Raw genomic sequence first — 23,667 nt, 5'->3', positions numbered from 1 at the left:
AAACAGCTGGTAGGGAGCTTAGAATGGTAAGCTTCATACATATTCAATAATTAGCTACAGAACAAAGGAAAATATAAATACATATATTAAAAATAGAAAATAAGTGCAATAAACATTTTACTATCCCTGCTATTCTAATAACTACTAGAAGAAATAAACAGGAGTTGGGGGTATAGCTTCAGTAGCAGAGTGCATGCTTAGCATGAAATATCAGTTATGAAAATTTGGGCTTCATTTATTCACTCATTCACTGGACTTCTTTTTCTTCACTGTTCATTATAACTAAAGTCAGAATTAATTAGAAATTAACATCAGGAGATTATAACATAATCTAGATGGCCTTGTAGAATGTATGATATTCATAGAATTTTACTTATAAAATTAGTATACTTGTTCATTAAACAAATATTTCACACATTATATGCAGAGGGTTTGATGGAGGGGATGCCTAATGAATAAGTTGCATCAGATTTTGTCCTCAAGAAGACAATCATTTAAAAGTATCAGTAGCATCTAGACTGCAAGATTATATATACTGCGGCTATCCTGTAACAATGAGCCACGCTGTAACAATGAGCATTTGTCTAGATACATCACTATGACATTACAGAAAATGAGAACTCTTTTTGTTATTATATTAAGAAAGGTCTTCAGAGGCAAGAAGCTTGCCAAGATGAACACTAAACACTTATACAAACTATTAGGCATTTAGATTCAATAACTTACTGAAATTTCTAAAGAGGAGAGCAGATGTCTGTTTACATTCTTTGATCTATATGCTAAATGTATCAAAGGAACTGAGATATTTACATTTCTCATGCTATTATTAAAAGCCCTGTAGCTGACTATCAGTAATACCATCTATTTTCTTTGTATAAAATGAGATGAGGCCATAATTCCTCTACATACTTACCAAAATAGGTCCCAACCACCCTTCCTGCCCAAATAAGGTTTTAAATTATAACACAGCCTTATAGAAAGCATTTTAGAAGGCAGAAACAAGAAAATACTGAGAAAATGGAAATCTCCGAATAAAATTATCTTAAAAAATTAACAGTTAAATTTATACTAAAATCAAATCCTGAACTAGTCATGATAAATACTACCAGCACTTCCTTTTCTTTAGACTACAAGCTCAAGGTCAGAAAGTGTAAGTTATTATTAACTACCTCAACAGTATCTAAAATAAACTTTTACGCAGAGACAGAATTCACTATTTACTGAGTAAAATCAGATCCCTGATAATTATTAAGCAAGTTCAGCTGAATGTAGAAAATTATCATTATTACAAAGCTGGGCCAGGATGATCACTTGCTCACACAGGAGGTAGTTACATGCCTTTCTCTCTGCCCCCAAAATTTCTTCAATTGTTTTTGCAGTGCTATGCTCAAAGACACAAGAGGAAAACACTTATATTCAGTTAACAAGAACACTCTGAACTCCATTTACACATAAACCTTGATTCCAAATATCCTAGTTGTCCTATATTTGGTGATTTAGGATAACCAAGATATTTAAACCAGAAGACAGATGATGGAACTAGCTAACAAACTACAACCCTAGAAATGTAATGAACAATCCTGAAAAAGAATGAAACTGGGGGAATCATGTGCCCTGACTTCAGACTATATTATAAAGCCACAGTAATCAAAACAATATGGTACTGGAGAAAAACAGACACACAGATCAATGGAGAAGGATAGAAAGTCCAGAAATAAGCCCACACACTTAAGGTAAATTGATCTATGACAAAGGAGGCAAGAAAATACAATGGAGAAAAGACAGTCTCTTCAATAAATAGTGCTGGGAAAACTAGACACCTGTATGTAAAAGACTGAAATTAGAACATTCTCTAACATCATATACAAAAATAAACTCAAAATGTATTAAAGATCCAAATGCAAGACCAGGTACTATAAAACTCGTAGAGGAAAACATAGGCAGAACACTCATGGACACAAATTACAGCAATATAGTTTTAAACCAGCTCCTGGAGTAATGGAAATAAAAGAAAAATAAACAAATGGGATCTAATTAAACATCAAAGCTTTGTTCAGCTAAGGATACCATCAACAAAATGAAAAGACAACCTACAGAATGAGAGAAAATATTTGCAAATGATGAGACTGACAAGGGATTAATTTACAGAATATATGAACAGATCATACCCCTTAAAAAAAAAAAAAACAACCGAATCCAAAAATGGGCAGAAGATCTAAACAGGTTATCTTTCCAAAGACATACAGATGGTGAACAAGGATGTGAAAAGATGCTCAGTATCGCTAATTAACAATGAGCAGAGAAATGCAAATCAAAATTACAATGAGGTGTCACCTCACAATAGTCAGAATGGCATCATTAAAAAGTCCACAAATGATAAATACTGGAGAGGCTGTGGAGAAAAGGGAACCCTCCTGCACTGTTGGTGGGAATGTAGTTGGGTTCAGCCACTATGGTGAACAGTATGGAGATTCCTCAAAAAACTAAAAGCAGACTTACCCTATGATCCAGCAGTTGCACACCTGGGCATATATTCAGAGGGAACTTTCATTCAAAAAGACATCTGTACTCCAATAGTCACAGCAGCACTATTCACAACAGCCAAGATATGGAAACAACCTAAATGTCTACTGACAGATGACTGGATAAAGAAGTTGTGGTATGTTTATACCACTACTCAGCCATAAAAAAGAATAAAACAATGCCATTTGTAGCAACATGGATGGATCTGAAGATTGACATTTTAAGGGAAGCCAGAAAAGAAAAATGTGAAATGATATTACTTATATGTGAAAAGTAAAAAAAAAAAAAAAAAGACACTTAAGAACTTATCTACAAAACTGAAACAGACTCACAGATATAGAAAACAACTTACAGTTACCAGGGGGGTAATGAGGGTGGAAAGGGATAAACTGGGAATTCAAAAGTTGCATTTCTTGGGGGAGTGACAGAAATGTTAGCTATCTTGATTGTGGTGGTGGTTTCACAGATGTATCTATCTATCAAAATTCATCAAATTGTACATGTGAAATATGTGTAGTTTACTGTATAGGAACCATACCACAATACAGGTGTAAAAAAAAAGTGAACTTAGATCTGAGACATCTATCAAGTATTCTACTAACCAAATTATTATGAGTATGATGTGTCCTATATATGCAGAACTATGTCTAATTATGTCCTGGATAATAAAAAAGTAAACAGAATCAAGAAAGCCACTGCATAAAGAGCAGTGAGCAGAGTGTAGAACCAATGATACGAGATTTCTAATCAATCTAAAATCTACATAAATTAGTTGTTTCTGGTTTTGTACAAGACTACTTTATTTCCAGGCACTAAACTGATGTAATTCCGAAACCAAAAGTAAATTTATTTTTAATATCATTATCACTTTAAAGGTAAAAGAGACATTGATGTGGGAGAAAGGCAATAAGCACAGAAGTGACTGCATTATAAAGACAGATTTTTTTCCCAGGCTGAAACTCTTTCAAGTATCAGTGGTGATTCTAATGAGGCAGGTAACTGCTTAAACACATCCTTCATGATTTTATACAGTTCAGTCCTATTCTTCTCAGCCTTTATCTTTCTATTACTTCCTTATGTACCATTTAACTTTTTTTCATTAGGCAAACAGGCTTATCACATTTACCTTAATTTTATATAAGTGTAAGTCAAGAAAATACCACTATGATGTAAGTTAGAAAAGACAGTCTCAAAAAAAAACCTCTTGACAATCACTGTACCCCAAGACTTACAGGAAATCATAAGGTAGTCCTCACAGTTGCCTTTGTCATCATCTTGCTGGTCCACAGGAATCCCGTTGGCATCTATGACTGCTTCAGAGGCACATTCTGCCATCAATACTTCTTCTGAAACTACATCAGTTGTCAGAGGATCAGTGACGATTTCTGCTTCAACTACACTATCATGAATGTGTTCAACATGTCCAACGTCAGACACATGTATAGATTCACTTGTCAAGACGTGTTCTGGCATAGACACTGAGGCTGAAATAATATCAGGAGCTAATATCCCATCATCTGGGACTGTGCAATGTGCTAAAGAAACTTCTTCGGTTACATCTGAAGCAAGCACTTGCTCAGGAATGATGACATTTTCAGACACATCTGCTTCTTCTAAGATATCTGAACACTGCACATCCTCAATAACAACATCCTCAATCACATCTTGGATTACAACTGAGTCTGGGTCATCAGGATCAAAGTTATGTACAGTAATATTTGAATCCACAACATCTGAAACAAAAACAGTTTCTTGTACTTCCACAACAATTTGATCACCATCCATGTGTGTAGCATCAGTTCCTTAAAAAAAAAACAAAAATTAAAATGACAAATTTCAGATAGGTATCTGTGGCTATCTCAAATGATGTAAATGTTATTTAATTTCTACCAGGAAAACAGACTATACCTTAGTTTTCTGAAACATAAAGCAGATTAAAGAAATAAAAAGGGAATCTATTTTTGACTCATATAAGAAAACACAAAAGTTTAACACAGCACTGTTTTTATTCAACCTTAATCAATTAAAGGGTAAAGAAATACTAGAAAAACAAAAAATGAGGCAGTTATACAAAAAAAAAAAAATCATGAAAAATATTACATTAAAGTTCCCAGGCAACTAAAACAAAAGTTTAAGGGATGATTATGAAAATTAAGCAAGTAACACAATTTCAGGAAACCTATGAACCATTTTCCTTCATATCTGTTCCATTTCTTTTCCTTCCCCCTCAACTCCTTCAGTACATCAGTTCCCCCAAAACTCCTTCAGTACATCTGTTTTCTTCTTTTCATCATCCCTACATACTTCTTTTCTTCCTTTCCTTTTTAAATTTCATCGTTCTTAATCCTCCCACTCTATTCTGGTGTAATATTCCATCAGTATCCTTACCTATGCCTGGAAATTCAGAAATTATCCTCTGAATTTAGGATACAAAAGGACTAGGGCATAAATGAAAAGAGGGGTAGAAGGCCACAGTTACAGAGAAAGGAAGACAAGTGGTTAAGGACTTCTGTGGAAAGATAAGATGAAAAAAAGTGCAACTGCAACAGTACTTACTGTGGGACCTGACCAAGTTTACCAGGGGTACTCTACCTCCATCTAGTCTTTTCCCATGCTCTCCCCCGCCAACTCCAAGGCAGTTTCTCAAAATATACAAAACTCTACTCTACTCCATTCTGCAGCTAAGAAATGAAGGTAAAGGGGTGAATCAGCTGGAGCCCAGTGAAATTAAATGACTTCACCGAGATCACACGGCTGTATGCATACCACATAGTACTTACTGAACGAATGCCATGAATGGGAAAAGAAATAAACACAAGATAAAATAAAACAAACCTAGTATCTTGTTTACTAGTCCAGAAAAAGAAACAAACAAAAACATGGAAGTCTTACCTAAAATGCTACTCAGCTGTGACTCAGAGAACTGAATTAAAGAAATAACTGTATCACTGACCAGGCTGTCAGAGATTCTTTAACAAACAAAAATGATCAACAAGGGCCAAAGAATAATAAAAGTTGTAGAAAGTGTTTAAAGTCAGTTAATACTCACTTGAATTACATACAGAAACAATGAGAGAATGTTTTCTTTCATTTTTATAGAACTTCTACAAAATTTTTTATAGTGATTTTTCTTTAACGTCTGTAAAAATTCACATCAAGCAATAGATGAGTTTAATATCCATCTTAAAAACATGAACATGAAAGTACTTAGTGTCAAGAGCACTGATCAAAATGTCTAAATCAGAAGGGTTCACACACACTTTTGTGGCCTTGGGCAAGACATTTAAAACTCTGAATTTTGGTTTTCTCATCAGTAAAATGAGGACAGTAATATCTGCTGTGCATATTTCATGCGACTGCTGTGAGGATCAAATGGAAATGTAAGGGAAGTGTTCTGAAACACTGTAACAAAAGGTTTCATTATTATTAGGACATATGAAAATGGAGGACCCGGTAGATTAAGAGACTTGCTGAAAGATGAAAGAACACCATAGGGTTAACAAACAGGCTAAAATGAAACAGCCCTTCAATCTACCACTAAGCTTGTGACCTTGCTTGCAGCTTTAAACTAGTAAATATTGTGCATTTTCCTCTAAAGAACTTATAGTCTCTCTTTTAAGCACATAAATATACTTCATTATGTTCAAGTGAACAAAGATGCATTTACCATTATCAAACTGGATACCAAACATGAGTGCAAAGACTGTGCTAAACTGCTTAAGAAATAATTAACCCCTGCTCCCACACACAGGATTTGTACAGCATATTAAAAATCCTTATGTTTCTTGGTACTTAGTTACTGTTGCTTTAATATATAGCAAAATGATCATATAAAATTCAAGGAGTAAAATCCTTAAAATCCTAATTTATAAGAGTAATTGTGTACTAGTAAGTTTCATATTATAAAATGTAATCACTTTACAATATTATGTACTTAGAATCATGGGGTAATCTGAAATTCTCAACACTTTTTACAACTTCATAAATATAATTTTCCTTGTGCACCTAGAAGAATAAGGCAAGATTCCATCTGCCTACTTTGGGGAAGCCTTCTGAGAAACAGGGTTGTATAAGTATGACACAGTCAAAACATAGAGGACCTTGGGTTTATACTTTATCTCCTCGGCAGCTGAGAACACAGAAATGACATCATCCATGTGTTATTTTATGATGAGTATTCTACTGAAATAGTTAATTAAAGAAACTAACAGTCAGGAAAATAATTTAATATTATAGGTTAAGAATGAGGTAATAGTACCTGGGCTAAGGGGAGAAACTGGCATGGAAAGTAATATGGACCAGCCCATCTACTCCACTCTACCCTCCTTGCAAAATGTCCATGCCCCGATCACTGGAATTCTGAATACATCACATTACAGATTATGCCACAAATACTTTCTAGAAAGTATAATTAAAGTTACAAACCTTAAAATACAGTGATTTTACCGGATACTTTAGGTGGGTCTAATCTGATCACATAAACTGTTAAAGCAGAGAAATGTCCCCAGCATTAGAGAGTTTAAGTAGAAAACATTCTACGTTAAGTATGAGGGAGATTTAATTCACTACTGCTGGAGGAGACCACATGGAAAGCTTAAGAAGGAATACAAGCAGCTGCAAGGAGCAAAGACCAGCCCCTCAGCTGACAACCAGCAAAGAAACGGGGGCCTCATCCTACAACTGTAAGTAAGTGAATGCAGCCTAACACCAGAATTAGCTTAGAATCAGATTCATCCCCAAAGTCCTAGAAAGGAACAATACCCTACTGACATCTTGATTTCAGCAGTATGAAATCCAAACCAGATAGCCCAGTCTTGCCATGCCACACTTCTGATCTATAGAAACTGTGAGACAATAGATTTTATTGTTTTAAACTGCTAGATTTCTTTAATGTTTGGCACAGTAACAAATAAATACAGATTTTGGTACAAAAAATTGTCATGCTGCTATACAAATACCTACAAAAGTAAAGTGGCTTTGGAATCAAATATTCCCTTGAACAGACCCCTAGCAGAAATATGGATGTGAAGAATTCATGCTACTAGAAACTCAGAAGGAAGAAACATGGACTTACAGAACACCTGAGTCATTGCACATAGAAGTTAATACAAATCTAGACCTTAAGAACACCACTAGTTAAGGACTCAAAAGGTAGTGAGAAATGTATTATTCCACACTAAAGGAAAGAATATCTTTGTTATATTGTGGCAGGAAGCTTAGCAAAATTGTAACCTGCAATTCCATAGAAAGCAAAACTTGTTAACAGTGAATTCAGTTATAAAGTTCAGGGTATTTCAGATTTCTGAGCCACTTAGTTTCAAATGAGCATTTTGGATGCTGAATCTGAGAGCCTCAGGAAAGAATGAGTGGATTTTACATTTGGAGGGGACATAAATGTTTGGGGACCAACATGTAGACAGCGATAGGCAGACTAGTCCCCCAAAGATAACTAAATCCTAATTCCTGGGTCTAGCAAATATGCTGTGTGACATGGTAAAAGAAACCCCACAGATGTAATGAAGGTAATAAATGTAAGGTATGTAGATCACCTTGGATAGGCTTCTGACTAGAGTGAAGGAAATATGAGAGCAGGGAACATTAGATTCAAATCATGAGCCTCTGGAAACACAAAGCAGCCCTGGTTAATTGTCAGTAAGAAAGTAGGAATCTCCATTTTACAGCCACAAGAAACTAAATACGGCCAACAGTCTGAGTATTCTTGAAAGAGAATTCTCCCTCAGAGGCTCCAGAAAGGAAAGCAGCCCTGTCAACACCTTGGTTTTGGTTTTGTGAAATTCTACATAGAGGACTAAATTAAGCCACACTGTATCTGAACTTTTGACCTACAAAACTGTGAGGTATCTAACTGATACTGTTTTAGGTCACTAAATCTGTGGAAATGTATTAAAGCAACAAGAGAAATTCACTATGAGCAGATATAAAGGAGAAACTTTCAAGGATAGAACTAACAGGACCTAGAGAGTGAAGATAACAGTAAGATTCTGATACTGAGTGTGCAACTAACAAGATTATGAGCTGACAATGAGGTTTTAACAGGGTAACAAGATACCTAAGTATGAATCAATATGAGATCTAGCAATTCATCCTCTTGACAAGCACAAGGAATTTGGCACATGGAAAGTGGAACAACCCAAGAAACATATATACCTATTCCATCAAAAAATGAGTTTGGCTCTTGTGGCTGTAATTCAAGCTCATCTTCATCCATGGCCTTTGATTCTCATTAGTCACAGCTCCTAAACCAGGGAATAAAGTATACCAAACATTAATTTTTTCATATCACATAGTTAAAATGTCATCATAATGTTTACATTTTGGAAATGCTCGTATTTCCTAATTTATCAAAAAACCTATCACTGTAAAATAAAAGTGAACATAATGATTTCCAGTAATACTTGGGCACCTATGTCATAAGGAAGGGCAGTTAAATGAAAAACATTGACAGTGTTTGGGAAATTTTTGTTTGTTTTAATTACAGTATATGCTACTCATATGCTTTTTTAAAAACTTTTTTCTCTTTTTAAACTGAGGTACTGTTGATGTACAATTATTATATTAAATTTCAGATGTACAACACAGTGGTTCACAATTTTTGAAGATTATATTCCATTTATAATTATTGTAAACTATTGGCTATATCCTCTGTACTGCACTATATATCCTTGTAGTATATTTATTTTGTACAGAGTAGTTTGTATCTCTTAATTCCCTAGTCCTACCTTGCCTTTCCCCTTTCCTTCTCTCTGATGGTAACCATTAGTTTGTTCCATATATCTGTGAGTCTGCTTCTTTTTTGTTATATTCACTAGTTTGTTGTATTAAAGTATATAAATCTTAAGTGTTCAGCTTCATGAATTTATTTAAGTGTAAGTTTGTATTAGCATTATTCAGGGTAATACATGGAACATTTCTTATACTGCAGAAAACTCCCTCTTGCCTCCTCTCCAACAGCAGTACAATACTCTAAGGTTCCAGTTTAACATATTTTGTAGTTTACTGAGGAAATGCCAGCAAGATGTTATTATATCTTTAAATTTAAAAGTCTAGAGGGGTGGATATAGCTCAATGGTAGAGCACATTTTTAGTGTGCACAGGGTCCTAGAGTCAATCCCCAGTACCTCCATTTAAAAAAAAAAAAATCAAGATAAACAAATAGAGAAAACGATCCTAAAAAAGAAAATGACCCAAGAAAATAAAGAGAAATTTTAAAAAAATTTAATATAGTCTATAATCTTCCTGCCAATAAGTAATAAAATGGTAAAAATTCAAAATTACAATGGCAAACATTTCAAATTTCTGTGTTGAGACTTCTACAGAGCTTACAATGACCTTAACTGAACTTCTGACAGCAGAAATAATTCTCACTGTATATTATATCTTCTAAGTCACAGATAAATTGGTACCAGGTATAAAAAGTTAAATAAATTCATCTTTGAACACAATAAAGTCAAAATATTCATCTATAGGATATCTCAAACCATTAGGGTAGCAGAAGAAACAACCATTAAAAAAAAAAAAAGTTAAAATACAAAGAATCCAAAAACCTAGGACATGCAAGTGAATACACAGAGGGAGCAAAAATGGGAGGTTTATTAGGAGCCATGATTTACTTATGTTGCAAGCACAACACAAAATTTCCAATTAGTTTTCCATACCCACTTTCTCACTTTCTAATTCACCTTCAACACTATTAGATGTAGCTTCTTTAATCTTTATCACTTCTGTTGACAATACAGAAAATGAAAGCTTGTTAAAATTTCAAGTAATGAGGTATACTGATTATATTTTCTTATTTTCTCTACTTATCATGCTCTCTCTTTCCAGGTCTTGATTATACAGGGACTGCCCCTCCCAGAGCTAGCTAAATCCTACTGACAGCAACAGTCTCCCTGTGAGCACATCTTTGATATACAAACTAACCAATCAGAATCTACACCCCCAACCATTAAACTTACATACTAAGCCAAGATTTCCTCTACCCTAAAATAACCCAGGGCAAGGAACCACACAACTAGGGACAATTCCTACAGCTCAGAGACACTTAAATTGTTCAAACTACCCAATCCTCACCTTAACATATCTACATGCCCATTCCTTCCTCACAGAAACCAAATAAAAGCTCTGAGCCATGGTATCCCCTTTCCTCTGCTTCCTTCCCCTATTTGGCCCTTAATGGAATGACACGCCTTTCTCCTTCTACTCTTTTATCTGTGAGTATGGACTTCCTCCTTCATACCATTTTCATATCTGATATCTTGCGCTAAATAATAAAAATAAATCTTGAGTACATTTTAACACAAGTAAAAATGAGTGTTTTTTTTAAAGCATGATATCAGACCTCAATTCAATTTTTTAATGGCCCTCTGCTGAATCCAAATAAAATCCAACGTCTTTGTCCTACAAGCCTCTAAGATTTGGTTCTAACTACCTTTCTACTATTTTAAAAATTTCCCTTCAACTGATGTTCCCCTCCTCTCTACCACCACCTTCAATTTCTGTTTTTCTCTCTCTCTCTCTTCGACCAAACAAAATAGCACCATCTCTGTAAGACCCAAACTGCATACTTGCTTTCAGATTTCTTCCACGTCAAAGAACTTTCTATATCATCTGTGCTTCAATTTATACGCTACATGTCCTTCCCATACCAAGAAAATGCTACAAGCAATCCCTCCCTCCGCTACATTTTCATTGCACTTTATCCATTTACTGGTTTTTCTTAGCATATGTCATAGTTTTTTACATATGTCTTGATGTTTGATATTAAATTATATAATCCTTAAGGGAATATGAAAGTAAGAAACTCAATTGTAATTTATATTATTACAAAGTTAATTTCTAACATGTCACTGAGACATAATACAATCCTTTTTCAAGAAATAGTGTGTTTTATGACATTTATTCAAAATGTTTCAAATAAAAAGGCCATGATGAGTACCTCAACAAATATTTTTTCAACTATTAAAAAACAGAAAAGATTCTTGCTCTAAGTAAGTTTGTCACTGCCTCCTCTCCCCAAAACTCTCTGGCATGTACCTACTTTCCCTCTTTAAAAGTATAAATATAAAAGAATAAATAAGAAAATATCTGTGAGCACAGTTAAAACTAAAAATGATATACATTTAAGGTATCTTCAAATTCCCCTACAAAAATCAGTATCATTATCTCTAACAAAAGTTCAACTTGGATCACCACAGTGAAATAAGAGGTTTTTTAAAAAAAGTTTTACTGTCCTAACCCCTAAGAACACTGACTGAGACAACCATTCATGGACAAGTGAGCCTTCAGAGAAGTTCAGGAATTCAGTGGAGAAATCTCAGCACTCCCTTAAGCAAAAATATCTGAGATTGGATCCATTAGAATGGTTAAGAAAAATAGTTTCACTTTTCCCAAAGCAGCACAGCTCAGTGTCAAGGGAGTCCTTCTTGGCCTGTAAATGAGTGCCTAGCTTCCCCATTCATGCAGGACACTGTCAAAGAGATTTACTTCTTTCACCACATCTGGAATAATGAGGTGTGCAAGACTGGGGGTAGGGAGGAGCCATGAGAACAGGAGCCAGGGCTCTTGGAGGGCATTAAAGAAACACAATCCTACTATCTGCTTCATGACTCTATCAGAAACCCACCAATGAGCTGCTGAGGATTCCTTGCTTATCTCCCCCACCCCAATGTGGCTTAGCCTACCCACTCCCATCCCATGGTTGGCTCCCTGTGTGCACTGCCAATGGTGCAAGAGCAGGTGTGACTTTGTTAGATCAGGAGAAACTTCATAAACTAGGAGTTTCAGCACCACTTTGGGTAAAGCAAACATGCTCTCAACACTTTAGCTGGCCTTGCAGAATAGAAATAAGGCAATACAATCTTAGGAACTCCCTCAAATGAGAGACCAAAAAGGATGGAGCAGGTATATGCATAGAAAATGTATGAGAAAGCCTCAGAATCCCTTATACGAAAGAAGGAAGGTATTTCTCTTCCAAAGCCCATTAAATAAAGAATAGAGGAGATGACTAATTCTTCAACTGGGAAAAAAATGACAGACATAAAATGACTTCAAGGATATTGAAAAATCAAGGACACAACACACTACCACTGAAACACAAACACAAATTGCAGACCTCTATGTCTTTAGGGTTAGTTACTAGACAATTATTGCCATAAAGAATTTGAAGTACTTATTTTAAGAAAACTCAACAAACTAAAAGAAAACACAGACAATTACAAAATGACAAAAGCAATACACAAGACAGGAACTTTGAAACAGAGATCATAAAAAAAAACCCACCAAAACACAAATTCTGAAACTGGAGAATAGAGCAAATAAAATGGGGAAGGGGGACCCTAAAATGCAAAAAAGAGTATCAATAGCAAACTGGATTAAGCAGAATAATCAATCTGTGAAGCAGAAGACAGGTACTCTGATATAATTCAGTCAGAGGCAAACAGAGAAAAGAAGAATGAAAAAGAGAAAAAACTGCTTACTTTACTGGGGCATATCGTTAAATGAAACAACCTACACACACTACTGGAGTCCCAGAAAATGAGAACACAGAGAAGAGGGCAAAACACACTTAGGAAAATAATGGCTAAGGACTTCACGTCAAACTGAGGAAACTCTGGCATCCAAGTCATGAATACCCTTAATTTCAATCTAAAATGATCATCTCCAAGACACATAATTAAATGGTTGAAAATCAAAGAGAAATAGAGAGCCTAAAAAACAGAAAGAGAAAAAATATCCTCTTAAAAGGGAACCCCAACAGGGTTATCAGTAAATTTCTCAGCAGAAATGTTGCAAGCTAGGATTTAATTTTATAGCTTAAGATTATTCTGAATTTGACTGTAGACCTCCCTTTATTGCTCTGCTTTATATTTTCTTATGTTTTCATGTTATTAATTAACTGTTACTTATTTAAGCCTTAAGAACTCTTCTCAGCATTTCTTATAAGGCAGGTCTAGTGAGGTCAAACTCCCCTAGCTTTTGTTTGGGAAGTCTTTATCTTTCCTCCTTTTCTGAAGGACATATAAATTATAAGCAATAATAAACTGTCCTAAGTTAAAGGACAAAGGTATTAAAAATAATTACAGCTAGTTTGTTAGTGGATATATAGTAAAAAAGGTAAACTGTGACAACAAAAACATAAAATGTGGAGAGTAAGGTACAGAAATTCTGTATGCAACTGAACTTTCAAAGAGTATGACACGCATAACTTAAAAATTTTTAAGTTTTACAGAAACTGAAAAGCAAAACCTGTAGTAGACAAATGACAGAAGAGAGGCAAAACTTATCACTATGAAAAATAGCCAGTTCCCGAAGGAAAGCATCAAGATAAGGAGAGAACAAAGGAAACAGAAATCATTCATAAAACAGTAAGATGGCATTAGTAAGTTTATGTATCATTAACTATTCTAAATGTAAACAGATTGAATTTTCCAATCAAAAGACAAAGAATGGCTAGATGTAGTTAAAAAGATTCAACTATATGCTGCCTACAGGAGACCCACTGCAGCAGTAAGGACAAATACAGGCTCAAAGTGAAGGGATAAAAAAAAGATATTCCTTCTAAGTGGAAATCAAAAGAGAGCAGAGGTAGCAACACATATCAGACAAAATCAACTGTACATCAAAAATGGTAGACAGACAAGTTTATTATATAACAATAAAGACGATACAACAAATCATAAACATAAGCCATGCAGCCAATACTGAACCTTGCATTCAACACTGAACCACCTAAATATATTATGCAAATTCTAATGATTCTGAAGGGAGAAAAAACAATACAGTAACAATAGGGAGCTTCAATACCACAACTTTTAACAACAGATAGATCATTCAGACAGAAAATCTACAAGGAAATGTTGAAGTTGAACTGTATGCTAGATGATTCTTCTCAAGCACAAATGGAATACTCTTCAAGATAAATTATTACAAAACAATCATTAAGAACAATTACACGCCAACAAAATGGATAACCTACAGAAGAATGAACACAGTCCTAGAAACATAATTCCTAGCAAGACTGAATCAGGAAGAAACAGAAAACCTAACAGCTCAATAGTGAGTAAAGAGACTCAATCAGTAAGTAAAGCCTACCAAAACAGAAAAGCCCAGGAACAGTTTTGGCAGATGAATTCTATCAAATACTTATGAAAAAGACTAACTCCAACTTAATTATTTCCAAAATCTGAAGAAAAGGGAACACTACCAAACTTATTTTGAGGCTATCATTACCATTATGTTAAAGCTAAATAAGCATAGTATAAGAAAGAAAAACTAAAGGCCTTTATCCCTGATAAATATAGATGTAAAAATTCTTAATAAAATTCTAGTAAACAAAATTCAACTGCACAATAAAAGAATCACCACAGTAACAAAATGAATAATAAAAACATATATAGTAAGTCCACAGCTAATATATACTCAGTGTTGAAACATAAAACATTTTCTCCATGATCAGGCACGAGACAAGAATGCCCACAATCACCACTCTCATTCAACATAGCACTGGAAGTTCTAACTAGTCCAATTAGGCAAGAAAAAGAAAAGGCATCAGAATAGGAAAAGAAAATTTGTTTCTATCAGTAGATGACACCATTTTATACATAGAAAATTCTAAAAACTCCAACAAAACACAAATTCAGTAAAGTTACAGGGATACAATAACAGCATAAAAAAGTCAGCTGAGTCTCTGTGTACTAACAATGTACTATCTTAACAATAAACAAAACAACCCATCCACAATAACATCAAAAACTTTAAAATGATTAGGAATAAATTTAAGCAAGGTAATAAAAATGTTCAGCACACTGAAAAGAACAAGACTGGATGAAAGAAAGTGAAGACACAAGTAAATGGAATGATAACCTGTGTTCATGGATAAGAATGATTAATACTGTAAAATATCAATACTACTCAAAACCATCTATAGATACAATGCAACCTCTATTAAAACATCCAATCATAGTTTTCACAGTAGAAACAGAAATAGCAATAGAAAAAACAATCCTAAAATTTGTGTGAAATCACAAGAGAATCAAGTACCCAGAAATAAACCTATGCAAATATTTCAAAATAATTTACCAGGGAGTTAGGAACAGTCAATAGGGAAAGGACAGTCTCTTAGAGAAGGTTCAGAAAACTGGACAATCACACACAAAAGATTAAAATGGACTTCTAACTTACAAAAGTTAACCTGAAATGGACTAAGACTTAAATATAAGACTTGAAGCCATAAACCCCCTAGGAAAAAACATAGAGGAAAAAGCTCCATGACATTGGTCTTCTCAAGCTTTTCTAGATATGACACAAAAAGCACTGTTACAGATGTCACCTTCGTATCTGTTAGAAGGCTGGTATCAAAATGAGAAGAAATTGTAAGTGTTCCCTTGAACCCTTGCAGACTGCTGGTGGGAATGTAAGTTGATGCAACCAGCATGGAAAACAGTATGGAGGTTCCTCAAAATACGAAGAATAGAACTACTATAAGATCCAGCAAGTCCAGTTATGGTTATATACCCAAAGGAAATAAAATTACTATGTCAAAGAGACAGCTGCACTCTGATGTTTACTAAAGTGCAGGATTTCCCTTCTTAGATGCAGGGATATGTTCCAAGAAAATACCTGAAAGTGCAGACAGAACAAAACCATACACATACTGTTTTTTTCCTATTTGTGAAAACCTATGATAAAGTGTAAATGATAAATCAGACACAGTCAAACAATAACCACAAATAGAAAAATCACATTATAAAGTTATGTGAATGTGCTCTCAAAAATATTTTACTGTACAAATTAACTGCTTTTTTTTATCTTAACTAAGTGCTATTCATACAATGTGCCTGTAACTTATCTGCAGCAGTCTGAGGTACGACACTGAAAAGTAGGACAAGCTTTTTCCTTCTTCATAATTTCATGGATAGAACATTCACTCTTACTGTAGTTATTAGTAACCTAAGCACACTTTTTTTTTTACCTTATAACAGAACTTTCACCTTCTCTAACAGGAAGCATTTTGTGGCTTCTCTTTGCCATTCCTGAAATGCCAGCATCACTACTTCTGTGCTTTGAAGTTATTATTAAGTTAAACAAGTGTTTTTTGAGTTCAAGCACAGTGATATTGAGACTGTAGATCTGATAACCTAGGAACTACTAAATGACTAAGGTGTGGGATACATTGGTCAAAAGGGTAATTCATGTCACAGCTGTGACAGGGCAAAACAGCAAGAGATTTCATCATGCTACTCAGGACGGCATGCAATTTAAAATTTATGAATTATTCATTTCTGCAATTTTCCATTTAATATTTTCAGACCATGGCTGACTATCGGTAGCTGAAATCCTAGAAGGTGAAATCTCAGAGAAGGAAGTACCACTATATTGTCTGCAATTATTTTCCCCAGATACGGGGAAAAAGCTAAGCATCCATAAACAGATGAATGTGTAAAGAAAATATGTATAGGTATAGCTTGGACATATTTTGGGTTCAGTTCCTGAGTGCCATAATAAAGCAAGTCACAAGAATTTTTGTTTCTCAGTGCACATAAAAGTCATGTTTACACTGTACTGCAATCTATTAAGTGTGCAGTAACAGTATGTCTGAAACAAAATATATGTATCTTAATTTAAAAATACTTCATTGCTAAAAAAATGTCAACCATCAGTGAGTTATAATATTTGCTGGTTAAAAGTCTTGCCTTGATTTTGGTAGCTGCTAACTAACCAGCGCGGTGCTTGCTGAAGGGCTATGAAAATTTCTTTAAATAAGACAACAATAAAGTTTGTTGTATCAACTAACTTCTCTTCTCATTTGAACACTTAAAGGCCACTGTAGAGTTATTAATTGGCCTAATTTTTTTCTTTTCTTCAATTGACCCATAGTTGATTTACAATATCGTGTTAGTTTCAGGTGTACAAAAAATGATTCAGTTATACATACATACATCTACACATATTTATGTTCTTCTTCAGACTACTTTCCATAATATGTCATTACACAATATTAAGTGTAGTTCTCTATACAACAGAGCAAATCCTTGTGGTTTATCTATTTTATATGCTGTTATGTGCATCTGTTAATCCTACACTCCTAATTTATCCCTTCCCACCCCCTTCCCTTTTGGTAACCATAAATTTGCTTTTAATGTCTGTGAGTCTGTTTCTGTTTTATAAACAAGTTTATTTGTATTATTATTTCTATTTCACATATAAGTGATATCGTATCACATCTGTATTTCTCTTTCTGACTTAGTTCACTTAATATGATAATCTCTAGGTCCATCCATGTTGCTGCAAATGGCAACATTTCATTCTTTTTTTTAATAGTTGAGTAACAGTCCATTGGGTGTGTGTGTGTGTATATATATCCCACCCTTTTTATCCAGTCATCTGTTGATGGATCCTTAGGTTGCTTCCATGTTTTGGCTATTGTAAATAGTGCTGCTATGAACATCAGGGTCCAGGTGTCTTTTCCAGTTAGTTTTTCACCTTTTCAAGATATATGTTCAGGAGTGGAATTGCTGGATCATATGGTAACTCTATTTTTAGTTTTTTCAAGGAAACTCCATACTGGCCACAATAGCTCCATCGAATTACATTCACATCAACAGGAAAGGAAAGTTACCTTCTCTTCACATTCTTCCTAGTATTTATTGTGGGTAGACTTTTTGATGATGGCCATTGTGATCAGTATGAAGTGATATATCATTGTGATGTGCACTTCTGTAACAATTAGCAATGTTGAGCATCTTTTCATGTTGGTGTTATTTTAGTACATACTGCTGTATCACAGGGAATGAGGAGGCCTGAGGAAAGGGACAGAAGGATAAATGGTCTTTAGGTGGAGCTGTCAAAATACCCAACATTTTTTAAGTTCATCTTATATGGGTGCTATTTATGGTGTCCAAAAACAATTATAGTAACATCAAAGATCATTGATTCCAGATCACCATAAAATAATAAAAATTCTGACATATTCAGAGAATTACCAAAATGTGACAAAAATACCTGAAATGACAAAATGCTGTTGGAAAAAATGATCCCAACAGACTTCCTAAATACACGGTTGCCATAAACCTTCAATTTGTAAAAACCTCAGTTATTAGTAAAGTGCAAAAAAAGCAAAATATGCTAAAAGAAGGTATGACCATATGTAAATACAATGAAGTATGATTCAGTAATAAAGAGGAAGGCAATCTCACAACCTGCAAAAACATGAACGAACCTTAAGTGATACAAGTCAAAGAAAGACAAATATTGTATGATCTTACTTTCACGTGGAATCTAAAAAAGCTGATCCCACAGAAACAGGGAACAGCATAATGGCTGCCAAGGGAAGGAGATTTCAGGAAAATAGGAGGATATTGGTCAGAAAGTACAAACTTCCAGTTAAAAGGGTGATTAAGTCCCAGGGATCAAATATACAGAATGGCCACTACAGTTATCTACTATATTATACATTTAAAGTTGCTAAGAGAGTAAATCTTAATATTATCACCCCCTAACCCCCACCCTAGGGATCCCCCACACATGTGATGACAGAGAGGTGTTAACTAACCTTGCAACCAATTCACAATGTTTACTGACATCAAATCATTGCACTGTACACCTTGAACTTATATGTCATATGTTAGTCATTTCAATAAAGGCTCAGGGAGGGGGAGTTAATCTGTAGAATAACCTTTTTTTCTCATTTACTGCATTAGTTTGAGAAAGAATTCCCTCAATTTTGAAATTACTTTCTTTCTCAGTCTCTTTAAAGTGACATGCTAGTTTTCTTCCCACCTTCCCAACTTCTGGCTATTCTGCCACCCCTCACACCCTGCCCAGCCAGGGTTAGGCAATCAGTCCTCTCTTCTTCTGTTTTCTCTTTATTGCTATGGTTTCAACTACCATGTACAAAAAGATAATGCCCCAAATCATCACACTCAGACTAGGCTAGGATCTATCACACTACCTACTGAATATTTCACATGGATAAAACCCAATCTCTTCTAGACACAATCAGTATGACCTCTTCTTTTTTCCTGTCAGTTGGGATGTCAGATCTTGTTCATTCCTTCTCTCACAACTTCTGAATTACCTGTTCCTTTCTTTTATTCCCAGCATCTCCATTCACTCTGAACTCTGTTTACTTCCTGATCCTGAGGGATAAAAACATGCTCTCAAATGACCTTGCTTCTTTCTGTCACTCCCACAAAAAAAGACTAGGAACCCTATAACAAGATAGGGTTGATGCCAAGTACTGAAGCATTCATACAGCACAGCAGTGATCATGACACTCCCTTGCTCAGAATACTTCATCAGTTCCCCAGTATTTAGGGTGCTCTACAATAGTAACCAAAGGTAAATAATATATCTACTGACTACTATCCAATTTTGCAGTCTGAATGGAGCATGTCATTCTTCAAACATGTCTTTCGTGCTTTCTTAAAACTTCTATTATGGCATTTGACAACTTGGAGTTTTCTGGGAGGTAAGGTCTCTGAAGTGGAATTATGCCTATTTACTTGTCATAATTAGGATCAATAACTGCACAAACATTTACACATGTAGTAAGATGCTACTTATAGTGACTTACTGTCTAGTAAGAGCAAACTGGTTTATACAATGAGTCATGTATGCCACAGATAGCTGAATTCTGACAATAAAAAGGAGGAAAGAAGAGCTCAAGCAAGTGAGAAACTATTCTTAACTGCTGAGGTGCACTCTAGTATCCTACAAAGACACCTACTCAATTCAAAACCTTCAAATGTAAGAGTCAATTACAATTTTATATCATATGCATTTACTAAATAGTCTGACCTACAAGAAAGGTACCTATCTGTAATATTTTTACTAACATGAGAAATCTTTGTTCAAAAATGCATTTTACTAGTTCTTCCTCCCCTCCATCTTATGACTGAAAAAACTGAAACAGGCAAAAGAAAATTTTTTCTACTCCAAAGATGACTACAGCTTACTTTAGTAGTCTTTCCTCCATTAGCACTGCCAGTTAAGATTACCTCCAACAATCAGAAAAAGACCATGTTCTTAAATGGAATATATTCCAAAAAGGGTCTCATGATTGTGATAAAAGTGAAGTAACATGGTTAGACGGTTTAACTGAAACTGTCCATGTCTTTACTGTACAAACTAACCCTAGACATCAACTGAATCTAAATAAAATAAGCAAAATAAACCAGAGAAGCAACACTTTTAAAATGAGATGAACAAATCCTGATGTTGTCTGCTATCAAATGCCCTGAAAGTACTCTACCTCAAACCTATATCACCTCAAATTCATTGTGATTTCCTCCCTCCAGTTGCAAGGACCATGATCTGAAAAATTAACACTTATGCCTTGAAAATTTAGATCATGAACTTTCTGAGAAAAATTCACAGTCCTAATGAAAATAAAGGACTGGATAAAATTTTGGAAATACACAAAAATATTTTTTCCATTCTGTAAAACAAGAAAAATATCATAAAATGTTAAGAGTTTAGCAATATTTCATCTATGTTAAGACAGTAATTACAATTTACTTATATTTTAAAGAATCTGATACCTAGACACTTTTACATGATCTCTTCTAGGTACATTTCAACAAAGTGTTTGTTTACCACAACGTTTTTGATGAAGTATATGCTTGCTAACATGTATGCAAAAATTATTTTTCTGATTTTTATCTCCAAACATTAATGCTCTTAACTATTACTTTAAGTTCCCCTCCTTAAGTCACACTCAGAAAACAAAAACAAAACAAGGTATTATACAAGGTAGACAGAATCATTCAAACTGCTAGAAATTAAAATAAATTTGTCCACAACAGGATTCTTCATAAGGGAAAACTATATCACTTTAAAAGGGTAATAGCAAGTACTTATTTAATAATTCTCCAGAGCAAAGCTAAGGACTCAGCTAATTTCTTATCTGCTGTTAAATTAAAAATTTTCTCTGTTTTTGGAGTAAGGTGTGAAGAAGAGACAACAAAAAAAACTAAAAGGTAGTAACATAAAAAGGTACTCAAAAAGTACAAATATGAATATTAAAATTAAAAAAATTACCATAAATAGGACAGAATGCTTTTTAGTACTGTTTGTTATTCTATGCTAGAACACTGGAAGAAAATGTATTTCAAAAGATCTACTGGGAAATACAAATTACCAGGATTAACCTGTGAAGAGTTAGGAAATTCAAATAAAAATAAAATAATTAACCTCTAATGTTAGCATATCAAATATCCTAAAGCCCAAATGGTTTCACAGGAAAATTTTTTCACAAGTTCCAGAAACAGATAATTCTAAAGATTTATGAATTATTCTAGAGCATTTCACAATTCTTTAGGCAAAGTCAATAAATTCCTAAAGCCAAAACTTAGCACAATAATTTAAACCAATTCCCAAATTCATTACTTACGACCTGAGTTCAAGTATTTGCAAATGTGATTCATAATCTAAAAGAGATAAACACACACACATACACCATTTGATAAGGTAAGGTTATTCAAGAAGTCAGGTCTGGAGCCAATTTAGGAACTGAAAGAGAAAAAACTGTTAATCTCAAAAAATGCTGAAAAGTTGAAATTCAACTTTGATTTTTTGCTTAAAGTAAATAAAATATTCACTCCAATGGAATAAAAAATGTTATTAACACAATGAAACTGTGTGTACATGAATATAAATATACAGAATTTCAAAACCAATCCAATATGCTACCAAAATGTTTCTGCAACACAAATCAAATCAGTTCATATAAATAGAGGGAAAATATTACTGTCACTTTAAAGTAAGAACAGCAGATATTAAGCTTAAGGATAAAAGACTACATTCTCACAAAAGTTAAAGACTGAGATGCCCTTTAGCACTATTTTAATACTGGAATTGTTAACCAATGCAATTAGGTAAGATAAATACATGATTATACAGTCAAACTTCTAATTTATAACTGATATATCCAGGAAATCCAAAAGGATCAACAAAAATACTATTATAGCGAATTCAAAAGAGAATAGTAGTATAAAATTAACATTAAGATGGTATTTTTTTTATGTAACACTTCATGGAATATCCCTTTGGCAGTATTAACTAAAAACTCTACTGAGATTCTTTAAAAGACAAATGAAGAGCTGCCTTGCTCTAGAAACACAGTACTTGCATGTCAATTCCCCCTAAATTAATCTCTGCATTCATTTAAAATCCTAGCAAATTACACTCTTACATATACGCATGTAACTCAAACATGTACTAGTGGCAACAAAGCATGTACATGTACATTCTACAACAGTATTCTTTGAAATTGTCAAAACCGACAAAGAACCCAAAAGTTAAGCAACATCAAATTAGATAAGGATGTTTATAAGTAAATAGTATACACAATGAGAAAGAATGATCTGCTACATGCAGTTTCATGATAAATTTTCCAGGCATAATGCTGCTCTGGAAAGCCAGATTGTCAAAAAAAAAAAAAAAAATAAATAAATAAATAAATAAATAAATAAATAAATAAATAAATAGATAGATAGATAGATAGATAGATAGATAGATAGATAGATATACACACACAAACTATATAAATAAATATATATATTCTATATATACACAGTATGATTTAATTCATTTGTAGCTCACAATAAAATCAATGGAAATAAAAGTAAGAATAGTGGTTCTTTCTTGAAAAAGGAGGAAAAACTGACCGGGATGGGGATATGAGGGAGGCTTTTGTGTCACTAGTACTGCCATTTAACAAAATTATGTTAGTCACATGAGTGCATGTGTATATTACTGAGTGTTAATATTAAACACCTTAAAACAGTGTTTAATAGCTTGATGTCAATACAATGAACTTCTCAAGATAAAGTAATATTGCATCTTGAAATAAACTATATCTACATTTTACCATTGTTAAGTTTAATGTTTTTCAGGAGTGTTCATTGTCCCCAGCAGATAAAAGTCATTAATAAGAGATTTTAAATATCCTTCTAGATCTTTGAAAAGTATAGTAATTTTTATAATTTGTCTTCCAAGCTGATTCAGTTTGTTAAAGCTATGCTATTAGTCAAGTTCAAAACAAGAGACATTAATATTGCTTACATTTGTCTCAATATTTCAGTATCCAACAGTGTAATTAGTCAAGAACATTTTGATCTTTGC

General features: G+C 34.0%; 1 protein-coding gene across 7 annotated transcripts in view; it reads right to left on the bottom strand.

Moving 5' to 3' along the window:
- The window catches only part of LOC135320439 (zinc finger X-chromosomal protein-like), a 67,060-nt gene that overhangs the window by 13,158 nt on the left and 30,235 nt on the right, over window positions 1–23,667 (bottom strand). For 4 of the 7 annotated variants that reach the window (XM_064483554.1, XM_064483555.1, XM_064483550.1 and 1 more), the window contains 2 exons: window positions 8,692–8,780; window positions 3,756–4,325 (listed from right to left, as the gene is read on the bottom strand). In XM_064483554.1, the coding sequence (XP_064339624.1) occupies window positions 3,756–4,325; window positions 8,692–8,752 (631 nt within the window). In that variant the 5' untranslated portion in view covers window positions 8,753–8,780. Of the gene's footprint in view, window positions 1–3,755; window positions 4,326–8,691; window positions 8,781–18,160; window positions 21,108–23,667 lie in introns of those variants that run through there. The other 3 variants (XM_064483552.1, XM_064483551.1, XM_064483553.1) reach the window with 3 other exon arrangements.

This window comes from Camelus dromedarius, chromosome Y, assembly GCF_036321535.1.
Source record: "Camelus dromedarius isolate mCamDro1 chromosome Y, mCamDro1.pat, whole genome shotgun sequence".
Classification (NCBI taxonomy): domain Eukaryota; kingdom Metazoa; phylum Chordata; class Mammalia; order Artiodactyla; family Camelidae; genus Camelus; species Camelus dromedarius.
The sequence above is the reverse complement of the archived record's forward strand: the minus strand, read 5'-3'. Positions and strand labels throughout refer to the sequence as shown.